The sequence below is a fragment of the Periophthalmus magnuspinnatus genome, chromosome 8, assembly GCF_009829125.3.
Source record: "Periophthalmus magnuspinnatus isolate fPerMag1 chromosome 8, fPerMag1.2.pri, whole genome shotgun sequence".
Lineage (NCBI taxonomy): Eukaryota > Metazoa > Chordata > Actinopteri > Gobiiformes > Gobiidae > Periophthalmus > Periophthalmus magnuspinnatus.
Genome location: NC_047133.1, coordinates 14,755,694 through 14,778,824, shown reverse-complemented (window position 1 = coordinate 14,778,824; position 23,131 = coordinate 14,755,694). Strand labels below are relative to the sequence as shown.

The following is a 23,131-nucleotide window of genomic DNA, read 5'->3' as shown; positions in this document are numbered from 1 at the left end:
CATGGACTATTTGAGCCACTTCCCTCTGGCAGGAGACTACGATCCATTGGGACCAGAACCTCTGGTCATAAGAACAGTTTCTTCCCCTCTGCCATTTGTCTTATGAACACTTTATAATATCTGTACCATTGACACTTTATAAAACAGCATAGCATATCTTTTTTTTTTTTTACTTTTATATTATCATTATTCAGTGTTTTATGTTGCACTTATCACCTAATTCATCTTAATTTGTGAGTTGTGTTCCCTGACAATGGCAATAAAAGTCGTCTAATTGTGTTTTGTCCTGGAGTTGTTGAGTTGCTGCCCTGTTTCACAGTGTGGTACCCAGATTCTTCAAATTCCACAAATTCCATCCACAGAACAACATCTCCAACTTTTGAATTGGAACTGCTTTGGTAACTTCTGCTTTCCTTTTCAGATAGGTTCATTATGGACAAGATTGCGGATGGTGTTGACCAATCAAACAGAGGCTTACAGCTCCTCACATATGACAGGGTTGCTTTCTATTGATGTCAATTGTTCAGTCTAACAGGAGAAATTGTTCTGTGAATGCAGTCAGTCTCATTCCATATAAGACCAACAGAAAAGCACAGCAGAATGGATATAGATGATTAAACAAGACTTTATCTGGCACTCAATTTATCATACAGGGGTCAAAATGATCATTACTGTATGTCTGTCAACACTGGAGGTTGTCCAACTTGTTAGGGTTCCCACCAACATTAAGAACATTATTATTACATCATTATTCCCACAAGTTTAGCTCCATACAGATGGCCTGATAAAGCTTCCTTATGAGCACGCACAGCTGGTAATGTAACCTACTGTCAACACACGCTGCAGCTGCATGCTTCTGCGGACTACGGTGCAGAAACACACGGGCCAGGCCAGTTCAGACTCAAATGCAAGTATAATACAGTAAAATAAAGGGCTACAGCACTATTCTGCAGTAAGTGGCTTTGAATATTATTATGTGCAGTGCAGCTGAACAGGTTAACAGCAGGCAAAGTGACTTCAGTATTGCACATGATTATTACAGGTGAATGACACATGTACATTGAGCAGTCTGACAGCAGCAGGAAGGAAAGACCTGCAGAACCTCGTTCTCAAAGTGACAGACCCTCTGGTCCCCCACCTCCTTCACTGCCCTCCTTTCCATCACCTCCTGCACTAAGTCCAGAGGACACGACGCTTCTGTCTCCCACCCCCTGCACTGAGTCCACAGCCAGAGCTGGACTTCCTGATGACCTTGTCTAGTTTCTTCCTCTCCCTCTCTGTGATGTTGCTGCTGCAGCAGACTACACTATACATGAGGCTGATGCCACCATAGAGTCGTAGGAAGTCCTCAGGAGTGGTCCTTCAGTCTCCTCAGGAGGGAGAGCTGCTCTGGCCTTTCCTGTCGCCTGGGGGACCCCCACACTGCACTGCTTTCACAAACTGAGGCCGGTTTGTGAGGTAGTCCAGGATCCACTCTGCCAGGTCACAGTGCACACCAGGCCTCTCCAGCTTGTCCTTGAGGAGCAGTGGTTGGATAGTGTTAAAGGTGCTGGAGAAATCAAAGAACAGAACTCTCACAGCACAGTGTCTAAATGGCCTTGCCCAGCAGAATCTTATTGACCTGCTGGTGCTATACTCTCTGATGCTCCCCTAAATCAGCTGATCAGGCTCTGCTTGTGGTTCCTCAGTCCAGGAGGAAAATTAGAGGAGACAGAGCTTTTTCTGTTGTTGGGCCTAGATTATGGAATGAGTTGCCACATTAGGCAAGCGGATTCACTTTTCTTTAAATCTGTTAGATTTGTGTTCTCATACACATAATTGGCTATATTTTATATTTTTTTGTAAACTATGATTTTATTTTATATAAATGCACTTTATTTTATACTACTGCTGTAGAAGCACAAACAGCTGAGATCTGAGCTGGGTTATGTCGCACATATTTAATAATGTGACAAAAAGACGTCAAAGCGTGTTTTAAGGTAACCTGTCTGAAGGACAAGAAAATACTTTGAGCTCAACAAAATCACTTCGTCAGAGACAAGTGAGACACAAGCAGAATGGTGCAATTTGTTTGTCGTATAAATACATAAACTGTGACTTAACTGTGGTCAAGTATTGTGTGAATCCAGATGAACCTGTGAGCACTGAGAGGGTCCGTCCCCCCAGCGTCCGCCTAGGCACGGACACACTGCTCGCGTCTTTCGTCCTACACATGCGTTAAAACAGAAAGTTTTGGATGCGTCATCTTTAGAATGCATTAAACGTGAATGGGGCGAAACCACACAACCCGTGCTAAGCGCCGATATGAAGCAGCACGTCTTGCAGGGGTCGTGCTGGCTTTCCCATTGACAAACACAGAGCTTGTGCCGCGCAAACGTCCTGCTGGATCTAATGGTGTGGCCGTTATCGCTTTGGCGCGCGACTGTGGTTTCGCGAGGTTACGCGCGTAAACGCGGGCAGTGTAAATAGAGCCTTAAGTGGAAACAGACTTCACAGGATCCACACGCACGTGTGCCTCAGTTCTGGGGAGAGCTTGTGCCTCTGCAGGATGAATTCGCTTGTGAAGTGGGGCGTAGGGCTACTTGTGCTCTTCTCCGTGCTCCTCAACCTCGCTCTGATCGTGAGTTACTCCCGCAGGACGCCCCAGTGCGCGTCCCGGAGCAAACATGAGCCGCGGGGGAAACATGACGAGCGCAGCCGCGTTTTTGCGGACCTGAGCCGGGACGAGTACACGCAGGTCCAGGAGTACATGCTCCGACAGAAGGACCTGAACATCTCCACGCGCCAGAGCACGAGACCGGACGAGAACTTTCTTTTCCTCATTGAGCTGCGCGTGCCACGAAAGTCAGAGATCCTGAAGTACCTGGACGCGCGCGGCCCTGTCCCGCACAGAAAGGCAACAGTAGTGGTCTTCTACGGCACCAAGGGCTACATTAAAGAGTATGAGGTGGGGCCGCTGCCCAACCCCAGCTCCCACCGCGACGTGACGCGTGAGCGCTACGGCGTGGATCTGCCGCTGAGCGCGCGCACTGTCACCGTTGGAGAGTACATTGTTCTGTTTAACTTTCTGGAGGAGAGGGTTAACGCGCCCCTATCCACTCTCCTGCGGGAGAGCTTTGGGGTAAATGATGACCACAAACTGAAAGGCTTTGAGTCGATGCCGCGCGGCTTACGCGCTGGAGATCGCAAGACTTGGATCTCATTTTTCCGTGACCTGAGCGGATTCTACATCCAGCCCGTGGGCTTTGAGGTGCTCGTGGACCACGGGAGCACCAACACATCACAGTGGCGTGTGGAGCGACTCTTTTACAACGGTCAATACTTTGGATCAGTGGACGCGCTGCGGGACGCATACAGCGCGGGCACCGTGAAGAAGATCGTGTATGAGCCACCGGAGGACTATGGCTCCCTGAAGCCTCGTACCAAACCACTGCAGGTCGGACCACAGCTCATGAGCCCCGAGGGCGCGCGCTACAGCGTGAGCCATAACCACGTCCTGTACATGGACTGGAGTTTTGCCTTTGGACTCAGCTCACTCACGGGCATGCGCGTGTTCGACGTGCGCTTCAGGAACGAGCGCATCCTTTACGAGCTGAGCGTGCAGGAGGCTATGACCGTGTATGGCTCCGTGACACCTGGTCTAGTAATGACCAAGTTCCTAGACTCCAGTATTGGCATCGGGCGATTCGCACATGAGCTCGTGCGCGGCGTAGACTGTCCATATGATGCGACATACGTGGATACGTACAGGTACATTGACGTGCCAGTACCTGCACGCACCCGGAACTCCATCTGTATCTTTGAGCTGTACCTGGGCCAGCCGCTGCGCAGACACTTTGCGGACTTTTTTCACAATAGTTACGGCGGAATGGCGAGTACCGCGCTTGTTGTAAGGACCATCACAGCCATAGCAAATTACGACTACATGTGGGACTTCATCTTCTACCAAAATGGTGCGGTGGAGGCCAAGGTGCACGCCACAGGCTACATCACGTCCTCCTTCCTCGTGCAGGGCAGTCTCAAACACGGGCACCAAGTGGCGCCAAACGTTCTCGGGAACATGCACACGCACTTCATCAACTTCAAAGCTGACCTGGATGTAGCAGGTGAGTGACGTCAGACTTTGGACCAATCACAAATGTGTTTGAATAAACAGATGCCATAATACTCTGAGCATCTCATTGTGTGCATGTGCACTTTTGTATTCCAGGAGTGAAGAACATGTTCCAGACCAAAGACATGGAGTACAAGAATGTGTCTCTGCCCTGGATGCCCGAGCAGCACGCCATGATCCCTCACCTGGTGGAGAAGACTCTGCTCACTGAACAGGTACTCTCTGAACAGTACTCTATCAACAGGTACTCTCTGGACAAGTGACTCCTTGACTCTCTCATCTCTTCACAGGAGGCTGCTCTGCGACATGGCACTAAGATTCCTCGGTACCTACACATTTCCAGTAACCAGACCAACCGCTGGGGCCACTCCCGCTCCTACAGGCTGCAGGTTTACAGCTTCGCCGGGGACCACCTCCCTGAGAGCCAGCCCGAGGAGAGAGCCATGTCCTGGGCCAGGTCAGTGCACAGGCTACACTTACTGGAGGCTAAAGTTTGTGTTCATATTCTTGAATTAGATGATGTTAGTGTTTGTGAGTATACGTCTCACAATATCTTGGTTAGACTCAGGTTGAAAACTAACTTAGCTCTCACCAGATGGATATGTCTGTTCCTCTGAATTGAGTTCTTCACATTCTAATCTGGGATTGCCCAATGGGAACGTTCAAAGAAATACTTTATGCTGATTCGTGGAAATGCCACAACAGTGGAACAAGCCATCCACAAATACATAAAGCACTTCCCTCTACACATTTTTCAAAAACAAAATAATCTGTTAAAATTGTTTGTTTTGGTTAGTTTGCCACTGGCGTCTGCACAAACCACACTGCTGCTCTGTGTTTGATCTGCAGCATCACATTCTAATGCCACAGCTGAAGGTGAACAAGACAGAGTTTGAACTAACATGTGGGAGATGTACTTAGGTGCTAGGCCATGGAGAGACTTATACACAAGCAGAGCTGCTTTAAAGTCTATTCTCTGAGCCACAGGAGCCAGTGCAGAGACCTGAGCACAGGACACATGTACTCATACTTCCTGGTTCTAGTAAGGACCCAGCAGCGTTCTGGATGTACTGCAGCTGTCTTGAGGCTTGTTTGGAGAGGCCAGTGAGCAGGACTTTATAGTGGTCTAATCTACTGGAGACAAACCCTCCAAAGGCGATTTGTTTAAATCAGGGGTCAGTAGTGTTGCCATTGCCAGTATGCTCACAGACTCCATGTGATGAATATGATCGATGAATATGATCCCTCAACCTCTTAAGCAGTTTTTTCAAAGCTGTTTTGTGATGGGGCTGGCTACTGTAGGCATTTTGAATCTAATAGCATTGTGCACCATTGTCATTATGGGAACTGCCTTAGAGGCAGTAATTGATACCTCTTCAGTTGCTTGGTAAAAGGGGTTTGTATGCATCACCAATTCTTAATCAGATCATGTGAGGAAGTGTTAACAATCACCTCCAGGCTCTCTCTAAAATCTTTAAATCTAAGGGTAATAATGGGCTCAGACCTGAACTTTAATAGTCACATTAAATCAATCTGTAGTTTTTAGTCATCTAAAGACATGGCAAGAATCAATAGTATACTGTCAAAACCAGACTTGGAGAGATGTATCCATTATATCAGCCTGCTCACTGGCCTCTCCAAATGAGCATTAAGACAGCTGGAGTACATCCAGAATGCTGTTGCTCGGGTCTTGAATCAAGAAGTATGAGGCTATACGCAAGTTCTGTTCTAAGGTCTCTGTACTAGCTCCCTGTGGTTCAGAGAATAGACTTTAAAGCAGCTCTGCTTGCGTACAAGTCTCTCCATGGCCTAGCACCAAAGTGCTAGTACATCTCTGACATGCGAGAGCCATAGGAACCATCTCGCACTCTAAGGACCTCAGAGACCGGCCCCCTGCTGGTGCTGGGAATCAGTGTTTTAGTTTTATGCAGCTAATACCTGGAACAGTCTTCCAGGAGATGCAAGAGAGGCCTTTACTTGGACAATGTTTAAATCCAGGCTCAAAACTGTTCTGTTTAGCTGTGCATATTCAGCTCTCTTTTCTTTTAATGTCAATTTTATGACGATTGTTTTTGTTTGATTGTATTCTGATTTGAATGTCTTGCAACTTGCAATTACTTTGTGTTCGAATTGTGCTATGCAAATTAACTTGTCATGCCTTGAGGCATTTGGTACACACAACTCCCATCTCGAATGCTATTTAATGACCTTCTTCTCCACCTGGTGAAGATGCTCTTCAGGTTTCTGCCATATGGGTCTGGGTGAAATGTAAGGTGGTGCAGAGTTTCAGATTTTCATCACTGGTGAAACAGCATATACAGTTGTATATGCTGTACAATATATACATCCATACTGATGGATGTCCTTATGTCAGAAGTTAGGGTGATTATCATAGACTTCTGTGACCGGGCCTTAGAAAATGACAGTGTGTAAAAGTGTGTAGTAGAGCAATAGGGCCTCTTTAGATGTTAAAAGTGGCAACTCAACCAAGGAAGACCTGCGATCCAGCACCGCAGAAGTGCAACATAGATTTGGCTGTTAGACCAGTTTATATTTCACTTGACAAAAGCCTTGTTTCCACTGGTTTCATTGGAGCGGATCAGTATTGGCCGCAAATGTCTTCACTGTCTAAAGTGAACCATACCATCCCGTCTGGGGCCGGTGCAGTACGGCTCCAGGCATGATTAACAACCAAACAGATGACTGAACAAGAAAGAACGTAGAGGCAAAAAAAAAAAGATGGCAAAAAGCATATAAACATAAAACAATACTTTCTCACCAAACGTTGACATGATCTTGTGATAAACTGCTGTAGTTCCAGTTATAGCAACTTAAATGTTAAATCTAACATCAGTTTCCTGTTTATGGATGCATGCCGCTCACATACTAAGATTGAAAATGTAATATTGAGCCCTGCCTCTGGACCTGGAGCTGTGCCAGGAGCATGGAAACACCACTTCGCTGGAGGGAGCTGCATCAAACATGCACTCTCCAAGACGTCCCGAAGCAAACCTTGCCAATGGAAAAGAGGCTAAAGTTTTCACAAGTTCACATGCTTTTTCTTGTCAGGTACAAAGTGTCTATCACCAAACACAAGGACCAGGAGCAGACCAGCAGCAGCCTCTATAGTCAGAACAACATATGGAGTCCAGCGGTGGACTTCAGCACCTTCATCCAGGACAACGAGAGCATCCACAACCAGGTGTCATATCCACTACTACACTCACCATTCATATCTCAATGTCCATTGTATCAATTCCTCTTTCATATCATTTGATGATCTCACACCAAGAACCTTTCTTCTCGATTTCACCTTCTTATGTAATACAAATAATAAGAGGGGGTATATACTTCTATGGAGTATTAACTGCTAACACGTATTTAGATCACCATGTTACCTTTCATTGTTTTGAAAATGCTATATTCACCAAGAATAACATATTAACAACATTAGTTTCAGATTTGTTTTTGCCATTCTGAATCCCCCATCCCTTTGCTCTCTATGCTAAGTCAGTTCCCCTTTAGGAAGTTGTAGTGTATTGTTTGTATCCTTGTTCTGTATAGTTATGAAAAATGGCTGTGGAGGAGCATGGGTTACATAGGCTTGTGGGCTGAGTCTTGGACAGGCTTGTACCTCTAATCATATGGAGGGTTTGAATAGCTTGGGAGAGATGGGTTAATCACTTTACTCAAACATGCATGGATGACATCTAAGACATCTTCAGACATGTTTTAGAAAGGAACATTATTATATGGTAGAAAGCTCCAAAAAATGTATTTTGCATAAACCCCCTCTTTAAAAAGAATTAATGTGAGTGCACTTGATAAGTATGTATGAACATTAGAAAAGGTGTTACTATTAATAAATGAATGAAAGATAACTTTATGAAAGAATCAAAAATTACTTCAGTAATTGTTTTCTCTCAAGGACCTGGTTGCCTGGGTGACGGCCGGTTTCCTCCACATCCCTCATGCAGAGGACATCCCTAACACTGTTACCGTGGGAAACGGGGGTGGAGTCCTGTTGCGGCCCCATAACTACTTTGACAATGACCCGTCCATTGACTCTCCTGACAGCGTGTACCTGGCCCCGGGCACAGAGAGCAGCTGTGAGAGCAACCGCATGGCCTGTCTGGAGAGAGAGAGCTGTGCCCCGGGATTAGAACCATTCACCTACCACGGCTTTGGGGGCATTATAAAGTTTCATGACTGAGAATCCTCCAGCAAAAGTCTTTTGCTCTTAAGAGCAAAATTCTTTTTTCACCAAGGGCAAAAGATTTTTTTCACTGAGGGCTATGGAAACACATTGATAGTGGAGGGCTGCAGACTAGTGGTCAATACAGCGAGTTTTTCAGATAGTTGCATTTTACTTTACTTTGACAGAGACACAGTAGGAACTGCGTTACTCACAACATATATGCTCTCCACACCACAAATAAACACACTGAAGCTCTGTAAGTTTCACTTCAACAAAGTGTATGCTTGGTGGAGAGGCTATAGTTTATCACCACTAAAACAAGTGATTACACATGTCTAATATTTCCCTGGCTTTTTCTTACACCCTGCAGTGAAACGCCTCTCCTAGTCTGTGCCTAATGTAAATCACACTGCACTGTTACATGTAGCCAGTATCCAAGCACGTAACACCAAGTGCTCCAGATGTGTCATTGGGATCTTTGAGATTTGATTCACAACACCTCAATCGTAGTTCCTAGGTTTCCACGCATTTAGAAAAGTAGGATTACATTGGGCAAGGCCTGTTATCTGGTTTTCCTGGCCTGTATATAAACAGAGTGACTGTTGCTCTGTTATGGAACCCAGGAAGACTAAGAGTGACTAGTAGCTCATTCTGAAAAACACAACCACAACTTAATCATTTTACAATCAATTTTCAATAAAAGTTGTGATAAAGAGGACCGAGCACCTATGGTGAGGAGTCGAACAATTAAAGCCTCATGTGTAACTTTTTAGCTAAAAAACAAAAAAGCCTTTTTTCTTTTTTTTTTAAATTGCACTGAAAAAAATGGAAAAATGTGCATTCTTGCTGATTCTTACTTGGCCTGGAGGAGGACCTGCACCTGCTTTGTTCCATGGAGATATTGTTCCTTTGGACATAACATTCCTCAGTATTGCATAAAATGTATCATCGAATAATGCAGGGGATGTGCTACATCCAGAAAGTTGCACGGCATTGCTTAAACTTAAGCAATGGCTGGTCAACATTAAAATGACTTTGCTAATGTGTGTAACGTGTATGGCACGTTCAAATTGACAGTCCTAATAAAAATATTACTTGAGCAGGAATAAAAGAATGCTGATAGAAAAGTACTCTGAAAAGTACAATTTATTTAAAAAGTTACTCAAGTAAATGTAACTGAGTACTCTTTGTCCAGATGTAAGTTTGACCCTCCTCTTCCTCCTGGGGCACATTCCTGAGGTTCCTCTGTGATTGTATTTTCTGGGCTTGATCATGTCCATATGTTTGTACACACTCACTGCTTCATTGGATCTAAAGTGATTTTCTCAGGGATGCTGTTCATAGACTACATGAAAGGAATGAAAAGTGCTGCTAAAATGTGTTCAGTTGAGCAAGGCCCAAGTTAAAAGGACTGACCGTTATCTTTGTTTAATAAACCTTTGTTAAAACACTCACTTGTTGTGTGGTCTCCCCTCTTTGTTTTTGCTCCTGAACCGGAGTAATAAGAAGTGGGGGCTCACCCAGGATCTGAACCTGAGACCTCTCACACCCCAATCGAGAATCATAACCCTAGACTTTTCCCACGTGCCATCAGGATACATGAGGTTAGTGTATACATGAGGTTAGCATATACAGGAGGTTATTGTATACATGAGGTTATTGTATACATGAGGTTAGCATATACAGGAGGTTATTGTATACATGAGGTTATTGTATACATGAGGTTAGTGTATACATGAGGTTATTGTATACATGAGGTTATTGTATACATGAGGTTAGTGTATACATGAGGTTAGTGTATACATGAGGTTATTGTATACATGAGGTTAGTGTATACATGAGGTTAGTGTATACATGAGGTTATTGTATACATGAGGTTAGTGTATACATGAGGTTAGTGTATACAGGAGGTTAGTGTATACAGGAGGTTATTGTATACAGGAGGTTATTGTATACATGAGGTTAGCGTATACATGAGGTTATTGTATACATGAGGTTATTGTATACATGAGGTTAGTGTATACAGGAGGTTAGTGTATACAGGAGGTTATTGTATACATGAGGTTAGTGTATACAGGAGGTTAGTGTATACAGGAGGTTATTGTATACAGGAGGTTATTGTATGCATGAGGTTAGTGTATACAGGAGGTTATTGTATACATGAGGTTATTGTATACATGAGGTTAGTGTATACATGAGGTTAGCATATACATGAGGTTAGTGTATACAGGAGGTTAGTGTATACATGAGGTTAGTGTATACATGAGGTTATTGTATACAGGAGGTTATTGTATACATGAGGTTAGTGTATACATGAGGTTATTGTATACAGGAGGTTATTGTATACATGAGGTTAGCGTATACATGAGGTTATTGTATACATGAGGTTATTGTATACATGAGGTTAGTGTATACAGGAGGTTATTGTATACATGAGGTTATTGTATACATGAGGTTAGCGTATACATGAGGTTATTGTATACATGAGGTTATTGTATACATGAGGTTAGTGTATACAGGAGGTTATTGTATACATGAGGTTATTGTATACATGAGGTTAGCGTATACATGAGGTTAGCGTATACATGAGGTTATTGTATACATGAGGTTAGTGTATACAGGAGGTTATTGTATACAGGAGGTTATTGTATGCATGAGGTTATTGTATACATGAGGTTAGCATATACAGGAGGTTATTGTATACATGAGGTTAGTGTATACAGGAGGTTATTGTATACATGAGGTTATTGTATACATGAGGTTATTGTATACAGGAGGTTATTGTATACATGAGGTTAGTGTATACATGAGGTTATTGTATACATGAGGTTATTGTATACATGAGGTTAGTGTATACATGAGGTTAGTGTATACAGGAGGTTATTGTATACAGGAGGTTATTGTATACATGAGGTTAGTGTATACATGAGGTTAGTGTATACATGAGGTTAGTGTATACATGAGGTTATTGTATACATGAGGTTATTGTATACATGAGGTTATTGTATACATGAGGTTAGTGTATACATGAGGTTATTGTATACATGAGGTTAGTGTATACATGAGGTTATTGTATACATGAGGTTAGTGTATACATGAGGTTATTGTATACATGAGGTTAGTGTATACATGAGGTTAGTGTATACATGAGGTTAGTGTATACATGAGGTTATTGTATACATGAGGTTATTGTATACATGAGGTTATTGTATACATGAGGTTAGTGTATACATGAGGTTATTGTATACATGAGGTTAGTGTATACATGAGGTTATTGTATACATGAGGTTAGTGTATACATGAGGTTATTGTATACATGAGGTTATTGTATACATGAGGTTATTGTATACATGAGGTTATTGTATACAGGAGGTTATGTGCTAACTGCCTGTCACACATAAACAGCCAGGCTTCCTGAAGACCATGGCTGATCTTGGTTAAACTTAGGCAGTTAGCCGGATTGCCCTCATTGTGCTATTTATTTATTTATTTATTTATTTATTTATTTATTTATTTATTTATTTATTTATTTATTTATTTATTTATTTATTTATTTGTTAATCAGTATGGCTTCAATGGAAAGTTTTATGAAGTCACCATCAGCTGTTAAATAGTTGTACTAAGGACTGTTGAAGGATCCTGCTATCCGCCAGCAGAGGCCGCCAAAAGGTGCGTGAACATGACGTCACACTATTTAATATAATGCTTAAAGTAGCTAAAATGTCATGAAGTTGATGGAATGCAGATTTATTTGCTAAACGTATTATTCATTTCCTTGCCATATATTCATGTCTGTCATTTTGATGATTTTATTTTCGTTTTATATTTGATTTGCTTATGATGTTGTTGATTTGCTTGTGATGCTGTAATAGTTAAAATACAATTGAGTAGTAGCTACACAAGATTGATTTGCTGAATATGATTGAATAAGATTGCTAAATTACTTAACTCACTAAGGATACTTAGTTAATCATCATGAGTACTTATTTTGCTATTTTGATGAATTTACCTTATTGTACCTTTAATTTTTTGCATTTATGGTTTGCCTTTGATTCAATGATGCTTGTAGAAGCTAATTGAGTGAAGATTTGGTTGCTAAGATTTATAGTTGCTAAGATTTAATTGCTATACATGCATATTATCATATATTCATATTTGTCATTTTAATGATTTTGATGGTTTTAATTTCATCTTATATTTTTGCTTGTGCTTGTTATAACAGGGAGACAATTGCAATACCACCATTTGATGTGTTATATATCGTTCTAGTTGAGTTGACTAAGTTCAAATTAAATTAAATTAAATTAAATTTCCATATTTGGGAATCTGGAAAGTACCTGAAACCATATTTGTAATAGAGGGAGGTACTTTGTGATCATGCCATGGCCATATTTGTAATTTGAAAAGTCCCTTGAATTGGGAGAGTCCCTTGTAACTGTATATAAGCTGTGCCTTTTTGAGAGTGGAAGGAGAGTTTCGTTGATGAGGGACGATATGTACTCTCTCATTCACTGATATCTTCTGTTTTGCCTCGACCAGGACTTGCAGGGCGCTCAATCTCTGTCTAGTGGTATTGCTTGACTCTCGGTCTCTAGTGTTATGCTAGTCCCAGCATGTGTAAAGCCGGAGAATAGGAGCCTCTGTGCCACCTATATCTCGGTTAGGGGGTGAATTGCGGGCAAACTTGGCAATTCATTCATGGTTCATGATGTGAGATTGCTTTCATGTCGTGTCACTAGTTAAATTGACGCTCCTGCATCGTAGTCCACGAGAGCAATAAACACCCAAAAAAGACATGCACTGACTGCATCTCATTTTTGTCCCATTACTTCATCTCCTCATCCTCCGTTATTTGCTAAAGTATTAATTGTTAATAGAACAACTCGGCAGAGGTCCGTCTTTGTAAGGTAAGTCCTCACACTTTCTTGCACTTTTCGCAGCTGGTCATCATCCAGCCTTGTGGGGTAAAAGGGTTTTGATAGGTTGCTATTACGGGTCAACTGGTGTCTCTCCCTCAGGTAAAGTTATTAAAGTTGCTCTATCGCTGCAGCAATTTCACAAGGACAGTGGTGGCTGGTCCATAATAGGTGTTAGGGTGAAAAACAGACATTCAAACGCTTTAAGGAGAAAAACATTCTATTATATTAAAAGCTACAAATACTGGAAGAGTCTGTAGTTATCAGTTGTCAGTTGATATTCAAAGGCATAGTTATTAGGTGATATAGGGTTTGTTGTTGTTGTTGTTGTGACTTACTTTCAAATTTCTGTACATATTGAAGGATATAAGGTTTAAACGAGGAGAAAAACAGTCCACAAATTGATGCACATCACCAATACAAATCTTTGGAAGATCTCCCAGGCATCTAGAAAAATGTATGTTGCTACTTGTTCCCTCCAAATTTCAGACTTGTGTTGGGATCTGATGGACAACGAGTCCTTCTCTTCAAGTTTAAACAACGGCGCAAACTGGAAACAATGTCGTCAAGAACGACTTTTCAACCAGCAATGGTGGATGTCACTGACAACATGTAAAACACTACACAAATAAAATGAATACTTCACTTCTGTGTTTAGAAAGAGAATTGAAAGTGTCTCAATGTGTCTCACATAGAACAATAAATGTGTAGTCTTTATTTTAATTCATTTGAATTTGATTAGGTTGTTTATTTAGTTTTATGCTTTTAATAGCTTTGAGACACAGGGGACTAGCTGCGGTGCACAGAGCCTGTTGGAGGACAGAGTACAGAGCAGTGGCCTGTACTGGTGCCTGTGAAACCAGGGGTACATCACATCATCAATACAGGAGAATAAATGTCAAAGGCTTATCTAATCCCACTGCGTACATAATCATTCCTTTTGCCCGCATTATCACTTTGATTGCTGTGTTTTTGTTAGTTGGTGTAAAGTTGAACATTTAGGCCTACAGGCCTAAATGTTCATCTGAGTAGATCAAATGGAGGAGTTAAAGTGAAATATGTTTATTATTGATTTAATTTATTAAAATATTCGTTTACAACATGTTTACCCATACAGTGCAAAGCTGGCTTACCCATCATAATAGAAATAGGAATAGTTTCAGTTAGAGGTTTTTGGTTTTGACCCATTTTGTTTAACACTTTAGACCTGATAGAACATCTCTGCCTAAGCATTATTTTACAGTTATGCATGCAGTAGTGTCATTTTCAAGACTATTAAATTATGTTAATTATATTCAATATTTAATATTGAATATATTAAAAAAATTTCATATATTTTTTAATTTTTCCCCAGTATTGTATCCCTCAAAATTGTAAAATGAGTTAAAGTTTTTTTCAAAGCATTTCAAAGTTATTTGGAGTTTCTGCATGATATACTTATACTTAAGACACAGATGTTTCATGAATATAAATAAAAAAAGAACAAAAATTGATCATAGCAGAATAAAAGAAATTCAAAAATAACATATGTATGAGTTGGTGAAAAGTTAAAATCATTTTTTTCGAGGGCTCGATTTAATAAGCTTTTGTCATCATTTCTATAGTAACTAGACTCAAGAACTGACTGAATTACGACAGAAATCTCCATTTACTATTGACGACATTCATTTTAGCTACCCTCCATCTGTATTAAACTTTATTGGTCTATAGAAAGTTGTGATGCCATCTGAAACATGGCAATTGAAATTTGTATACAATATTATACAAGATTATAATTGCATTGTTTTAATGTCTGCGGGGTTTTTTTGTGTTTTTTTTTTTTTTTTTTTTTTTTACATTTGTGGGGAAACTATGTGACAGAAAACAGTGGAGCAGGAGATCATGAATGTATGCTTTTAAAGATCATTTTGTCAATGTGCAAAATGAGTTATTACTATAAGTCTTCTCGTATCATGTGTTAGCCCCGCCTCCTGTCTTGTAAGTGAACTCCTATTGGTTGAGCTGAACCTGTCTCTGCCTGATCTGCGCTGCTGAATTTGACTCACGGTTTCAATCAGAGCGGACAGAAAGTGCAGAAACAGCTTTAAGCCCCACGCGAACTTGTTCTATTCTTATAATTATAAACAAACTTACTCTTCAAACGCTCATACTTAGCTACTGTAACTTCAACGGCTCCAAAACGTCATCAAACAGCGACTACTTTACCGTCTACGTCTGCTGTTTGTTTGCTTTTAACATCTTATAAAAGCGGGGTTTATAGTGCGCGATTTGATCTACGGATTAACATTATCCGCCCCTCCAGACCGTACCGTACTTGTTTTCGAGCGCTCCTTTCCCCTCTCCATCTCTCCTCGCGTATATCCTGACAAACTTTTCTCACTTGGATGGTTTTACTTTTGAATGAGTGGAGTGGACGTAACGCGTATTGTCTTCGTTAATTTAAGTTTGTGGAGTTTTTGTAGACTATATAACTGAAAGGACGTCTATCAGTAAAAGTAGTTTTTTTTTTTTTTTGTTTTTTTAAGCATGGCCTGTGAGGGAAACGGGATGTCAGGTCTATTTTCATCATTAACTTCATCATTTTTACGTATATTTCTTATATGATCGAATTACGATATTTGTTTTTGTCTGCACAGATGAGAGAATTGGAGAGGCTCTGATTAAAGAGTAAGTACCACTTTATTACACAGTTATTTATGGGTTAATTATACATTAGTAATCATATAAGTATAGCTGGTAAAGTATTAAAGTACTGTACTTTTTACTTTTACTTTATTATATTTGAGAGAAGCTGTTTGTACTTTCTACTCCACGATATTTTTAAACTGGACTTAAAAGTATAAGTATTTTGTATTATTTTTTGAGTGCTGCTGGAAAGGCTGAGGGGTTTATTTTAATTAAAAGTTCATAGTTTGAGGAAACAATACATCAATACATTTGAAGCCATATAAGACCTCAAAATCTGCACCAATTACTTTTACTCTTTAAGAATATTTTTAAATGGGTGCTTTAATACTTTTACTTAAGTAGATTTTTTTCATGTGATACTTAAATTTTTACTTAAGTATTATTTAGCTGTACTTTTACTTAATTAACAAAACTGAGTACTGTTATATAACCCATAGCTTCACTTTTGGTTTCATTTTCATTTTCAGTTCTATATGAGCTATTGTTTTTCCAGTGAGGCATCATAAAGCAGACATGACGCACTAGCTGGTCTGTTTCTTCCTGTTGAACTCTGAACCATGCAGTTTACATGTAAGGCAATAACACAATAAAAGTATTGACCAATAAACCTTTATGTGGGCAAAGTTGTGTTTAGGCATTCAAGCTTTTTCTTTTTTGTAATTTACCTTTATTTAACCAGGAAAGTCCCATTGATATTACTACTATTACTACTACCGTATTTTCTATATTTTCTGACTATACATCACTCCGGAGTATAAGTCGCATCATATAAGTCACGTCATATTTTTCTAAATTACGTGTTTCTTAAATAGTGTTCTTTTGGGTAACACTTTGTATTAGCGTAAAAGGCTGAACTGGAAAACAGGATGCAGTTTTTGCAGCCTTAAAGTAAAATAGACTTATGATAAACTAAACATTTACAATACTGTTCCAAATGAAAAATTATCACCTTAAAAAAATAAAAATAAAAAGCATTTAAATATTCAGCACAAATATTTTCAAGACCTCCCTCAACAGTCAAAATTCAGAGTGTAAAATCAGTTATGAAAAATGCCACTGGATTAGCAATTGATTGTGTTTGGTATTGGCCTTTCTCTTCTGTGGGTGGAGCTAATAGTTATAGAATCAAACATATGAGGTTTTGATTGGACTAATTCTGACCAATCAAATTGGTTGCCCATAGCATTTCCTGGTTGTTACTAAGTTAGATCGAGATCAGGTGATTATACCTTGGAATCTTGGATCCTTGCTTCAGAAATTTTCACTGCAATTTTACACTCTGAATTTTGACTGTTTAGGGCTTGGAAAGATTTTTTAAGCACACAGTGAAAATACATACTTAAAATTTCAACGGCATTTAAAAGTCTAAATCTAATAAAACAACTTCTTTTCCATAAAAACAGTCCAGCCCTAATGTCGTGATTGTGACTTGTGCAGGGTGATTGAGGAGGAGCTGAGGGAGATGCCTTCAGAGGATGTCCCGCCCCTCACTCCGCTGACCAATCAGGTGCAGTCGGCACAGGAGCAGAAGGTGGTGCTGGAGCTGGCCAAAATGATCCGGATCATCGGGGAGAACTTGAAGGACCACAAGCCGCTCCGGGAGTGAGTCTGACCACCATTACAGTTACTATAAACTTACATATAGGGCTGCAAGATTAATTGCAATAGAATATAGGTCTTTAGTTGTTTGGTCGGTTGATTCTCAATGGAGTCTTAGTCAACCAATAATCTTATTTAGATTATAAATTTAGATTATAAGTATTTAAATAGGACATGAGCAGAAAGGAGAAGTGAGTGAATTAGCTGGACATTTAGTATTTATTTTGGTATTATGTTTAATGCCAAAAATCATGATTCACACATTGTTTCCTTAGTACTTGTTTTCTGCATAAATATTTTTTGCATGAACTCTCATGCAGTCTTACGAGCATAGTTTGGGTCAGATACATAGAGATACGTAATAGTTTTGAGAGCTTTTACCACAATCCCTTTTTAGTCGACTATTCTCAGCAGTACGTGTCTTTAGTCCAACAAGAATTTCTTTAGGAGATTACGACTCGAATAGAATCAAAATCACAATTTGAATGAACGCAATCAGCAAATCGCAAAAAATGCAATTATTTAAGTATAATTTCCTTCTTATTCCGCATAAAAACTGCTAACCGTGTAGTTTAACTCTGCACAAACATGTTCTGAAATATGATTCTTGTATTAGTTTGCCAGTTCATCAAAAAGTTTTTTTTTTCCCCCAGCCCTAAGTCATGCATAGCTAGATATTCCTGTGGGTCACTCATGTAGACTGCTCTAAGCCACAGAACAGGAGGGCACATAGCAGCAGCAGTCTGTCCTGTGCCCCCGTCTACTTGCTCTGAGGCGAATGCAAGGAGAGGGAGATAGAGTGAGAAAGTGCAGTTCAGTGCCTCTCCTTGTCTGCCCCTAGCGCGATCAGATAATCCTGTTACATGTAGCAGGTATCTGAGTACATATATGTTATTAGGATTTGAGAGATTCGAAACATAGTTTTGATTACAAACACCTGGCTGCAGTGATGGAGGCTCTCCTCTCATTTCCCCTTTAGTCCCCCAGATCCCCACCCTCAGTCTCCCGTTTAGTGAGAGGAAAGAGGGTGTAGGGGTGAGGACTATCCCCTTTAGTCCTCCAGAGCCTGCCCCTCCTCCCCCCTCACTATCCCCTTTATTCCTCCAGGTACTGTCCAGTTAAGCAGCTCTATTTGATATGTGGTTGTGGGCGGGTTCAGGTGTTGTCTCTTAGTGCCTCGTTTGCAGAAACTTGCCATCAAAAAATCAGATTACAATTGGACAAAGCTCTTAGTTGGATTTCCCAGTACATTTTGAAGGTCCTCATCAAAAACATACCTAGAGTGTTTTGTTTTTTTTACACACGTTTCAGTAACCCTTTATTATGCTCTGTTGTACCTTGTGATGTCATGAAGTAGTTTTTAAGTTAACAGCTATTGTTCACTTTTTGTTCAATAGAGATAGATAGATAGATAGAAATTCCAGGAGAGAAATATGGAGTTAAAAACACAGCGAAGCACTACCTGTATTACCAGAGTTCAGATTGAGAGAAGAACTCAATAGAACTAACTATGCAAGATTTGTTACCTATTGTGCTTGTGTCTGCAGTTATAATCGAGTGCAGTCAGGGGCAGCAGGGCCTTCTCAGCTGGCAGCTGAGTAAAAAAAATTAAAACTAATGATTTTATTACATTAATTAAAACACAATTCTACATCTTGCTTATGCAAGTAGATGGTAAGCTCCATTTAACTAAAAGTTGCTAAAGAATGCCATGTTATTTCAACATTGTATTGAGAAGTGATGATATTTAACTCTTTGACGATCGGGGGAAATCCATAATAGTGCTGTTACATTAAACTCGTAGCTGATGTGGGAGAAAAAGACATGATTTACACTTTCAGGTCACTGATTTCAAAGTCTGCTTCAGAGCTGAAGCTGCGTTTCCTGTTTTCCTTGCACCTCTACACTGTTACTTAATCCATAAACTCACGGAGGAGCGTATCACAGCAGGACTCATATTTGTCTCACTATTTAAGAGATATTTCATGCTGCTGCCGCTATTTTGCTTCGCTAAAGTGATAGCACTGCTGGAACCTGTAAACAAACAGTGCCATGTGATGAGCGGGCCATGGCTCGGTTCAGTTGTGCAGGTGTGAGTGCAGGTCATAGAACGCTCCGTATTTCCAATGCAAGAAAGTGGATGAAATAAAATCACATTTTCTTCCAAAAAAATAGTTTTGAAAGAACTGAAGAAGCAGCTTGGATGAGCAGCAAAGTGTCTTCACCCCTACAACTTTTTTGTCCGGTTGACAGATTTTTTATTTTGCTATACTATGGATTTTTACTATGGATCAGACCTGGAGGCTGAGGGATTACACAGAAAAATCATTTGAACTTACAATTCAATTAATCGATTTGATCGACCTTTTACCCAGCCCTACTGAAACATTACATAAATATGAGTATCCTATCACAACAAAGAGACATGACGTTTTCAGCTCCTCCTATGGATAGCTGCATATCACTCTAGCCAGTTGCAGATTTTTTTTTCATTTGTACCAAAATGACCAGACGACGCTGATGAAAATTCAATTTGAGAACCAGTGGCTGTGAAAACAGGGCTTGATCGGTAATATGGTGTCTTTAAAATAAGCAATTAAAGATTGCTCAGAAATGCATGAATCGCTCAAAATACAACTTTGAGAGTGTAAATGAACAGGGGAAAAGTTAAAAGCTCCAAAAAGTCGATTTTGCAGATTAGGCCTGCTTTAAAGGTAGCAAGGATGGGACAATAAACAACAATATCGTTTATCATGATAAAATGGGTCGTCAGTAATCATTCGTGGGACAGTTTATATAATCTTGATAATTGGCAACAAAGATAATCGTCATTCTATCACTAGAATGTGCAGAACTAGAAGATATTTCAAACTGATTATCTTTTCTGGAGCATTGTTGTTTTCAAAGTCAACAAAGTAAATACTATAAATACTATAACAGCTGTTTAAATATGGAAGCTGTTCATAATATCAAAAGTTATTCATATCCATAATATTTATAACTATCAGCAACTTTATTAAGTATCATGATATAATCTTCAATTGTGATTATTTTGGCCATGATAATTGTGACAACAAAATTTCAGTATCATCCCATGGTTAAAAGGTAGTGAATATTGTCTTGTGTCCTCTGTTGTAGTGCCATAGATGGGATACAACGAGCTCCAGGCTCTAATTGGGACCTCTTCATTCAAGTGGCAAACAAAGTGTTTGACCAGGGCATCACGTGGGAGAGGATCGCTTTGCTCTTCTACGTGGCAGGACAGCTCGCAGTCAAGGTGAGTCTAAAAGGACTTTCTCTATTGTGCAGCCTCTGCAGCTCAGTGAGTGAAATCTGGAGGTTCTGATCTTTCACATGAGTCTGCCCATACACTGAGAATGAGAATATGTGTCCTCTATCTGCAGGTAAAGACTCTGACAACACAGGTCCAGTTGTCCCATTGTAGCTCATACCTTCTTGTTTTGCTTATCCTGCCTGACAAAATCAGGTCCCTATGACGTAAATCCTTTATTAGATCAGCAACATGGTTTAAAGCAGATGTGCCTAAACTGTGTCCCATTGAGGATGTAAGTGTGAATAAAGGACTAGTGATTCAGTCTAACTTGTAATAAACACACAGATTTGAAGTATTCACTGTATTTGTGACCAGTCTATGGCCCTCAATCGGCCCTCAGCATCGTCTGTGTTTTTATATGTGGCCCTTAATGAGAAAAGTTTGGACACCCCTGGTTTAAAGTACCGGTAATATAACATAAAAATAATAACATAAAAAGTTTAGGCAAATAGTAATTATGGTTTCAAGACATGAATGTAAGTTAATGTAATGTCCTTAAGAAACACTGAATCCCAATATGTGTGTGCAGCTGGTGGAGGCTCGTCTCCCTCAGTCCGTGCGGGAGGTCATGCAGTGGACTGTGGACTTCTTCAGGAACAACTTGCTGGGATGGATCCGGGAGCATGGAGGATGGGTCTGTATCTTCTCATTGATATTTGAATTATTCATTAACAACCATTTTGAAGTATAAATGTTACTATTGTGTCTCTTTTTCATCTTAAAATACTTTTTGGAACAGTGTAGTTAGTTTTATGCGTGCCATAATAGTAGAACAGTAGTTCTAGTAGTGCAGTGACCAGATTATTTCATATGGACTAAATAAATGACCATTGATGTTTTCATTGCTTTGTGGTTTCGGAGAAGCCTACAGTCTGTGTAAAGTTTGATGAAATGATGTGCCAGATTACACGTTGCAATAAGAGGATGAAAGTTTCCTCCTTTCAAGATACGTCTTATGCACGTGACCTGTCGGCTCTGGGGTGTGTGGTGAGCTGGTGCGTCTCTCTCACACACACACACCCCCACACACCCCCACACAAGTTTCATGCTTGGATTACTGTGTGACATTTGTGGTACTCCTCAGCACCATTAAGAGCACTGTTGACACTGGACCTTATTGATCCTCTTAACGGTTAAGACTTGGCACTGGTGCTGTTAAGAAACCAGGTTTGGGTACCCCTCTCTGCTTATTCTTTTCATGTGTGTGTGTTTGTGTGTGTGTGTGTGTGTGCAGATCAGCAGTTTTTCAGAGCTGGCGGCCGCCTCCATGCGCAGTGTGAGCGGATTCCAAATCTACGGCGTCCTGCTCATCTTTGTGGCAGGAGTGGCCCTGGGCAGTCTGGTCACAATCAAATTCATGCAACACAAATGACCCTCACCCACTGACCCTCTCTCCCTGACCCTCACCCCCTGACCCACACTCATAGACGCTCATTCATAACCCTCACCCACTGACCCTCATCCCCTTGCCCTCTAACCCTCACCCTTTAGCCCTTACCCACCCTCACCTACCTGGCCCTGGGCAGTCTGCTTCTGTCCGAACTGATCACCCTTGACCCTCACCTTTGACCCTTGAACCACCTGACTCAGAGTACTTCCAAAACTTGAAACTTTTATACTTTTATACTGTTGAAATTTTATTTTTTTCACATCATGTTTTCACATGTCTCATCACTCAGCAATAATGCTCCGTTTACTGCATCTGTGTCCTGTGTCCTCCCTCATCCCTTCATAGCGCCCTCTAGTGGCTGCTCGATTCTGTAGGGGTAATAGAGAGTATAGTGCACAGTGGATTGGGTGTTGGATGGGGATATGGGGGGGGGGTCAGGGGTGTCTAGTAACAGTGGGACTGTGACTAGTCATTGAAAGTAGCGAAAGTGAAAGTTATAGGATGAATAATTATTTTTGAAAGACAGGACAGTAAATCATGTGAATGTGAAGATTAGAATTTACACATAGAGCCTGACCTGGGAACTTACCTGCATTTTGCCAGAATTGATGTTGCTGCATTTTTGACCTGTCACTTTTCAGGGATAGTGCATCTGTGAATAAAGCCAGAAGCCAGTATCACTTGTTATTCCCCAATTTGAATCATTTGCCAACATTGTGTCAGTTATGCTAGATGTTAGCTTGACATTATTTTCATTATTTTGTCCAGAAGCATCGAATTTTGATGCAAATCCAGCTCTTACTCAAATTGGGGAATGACAACACTGGTTGGTTTCCTTGGTTATGGGCTTGGTTTCCTGGTTAGTCTATACGGTTAGGTATTCTGGGAACTA

At 40.6% G+C, this 23,131-nt stretch overlaps 2 protein-coding genes across 2 annotated transcripts; both read left to right on the top strand.

Moving 5' to 3' along the window:
* Positions 1-2,364: 2,364 nt before the first annotated feature.
* Positions 2,365-9,765, top strand: LOC117375458 (primary amine oxidase, liver isozyme-like). The gene is made up of 5 exons (XM_033971752.2): positions 2,365-4,106; positions 4,211-4,329; positions 4,405-4,571; positions 7,184-7,316; positions 8,043-9,765. The coding sequence occupies exons 1-5, from the start codon at positions 2,549-2,551 to the stop codon at positions 8,325-8,327; spliced, it is 2,262 nt and encodes a 753-aa protein (XP_033827643.1). The 5' UTR covers positions 2,365-2,548; the 3' UTR covers positions 8,328-9,765.
* Positions 9,766-15,754: 5,989 nt separating this feature from the next.
* On the top strand, positions 15,755-22,234 carry LOC117375132 (apoptosis regulator BAX-like). The gene is made up of 6 exons (XM_033971391.2): positions 15,755-15,782; positions 15,865-15,895; positions 17,354-17,518; positions 20,654-20,792; positions 21,379-21,483; positions 22,084-22,234. The coding sequence occupies exons 1-6, from the start codon at positions 15,755-15,757 to the stop codon at positions 22,219-22,221; spliced, it is 606 nt and encodes a 201-aa protein (XP_033827282.1). The 3' UTR covers positions 22,222-22,234.
* Positions 22,235-23,131: the final 897 nt, after the last annotated feature.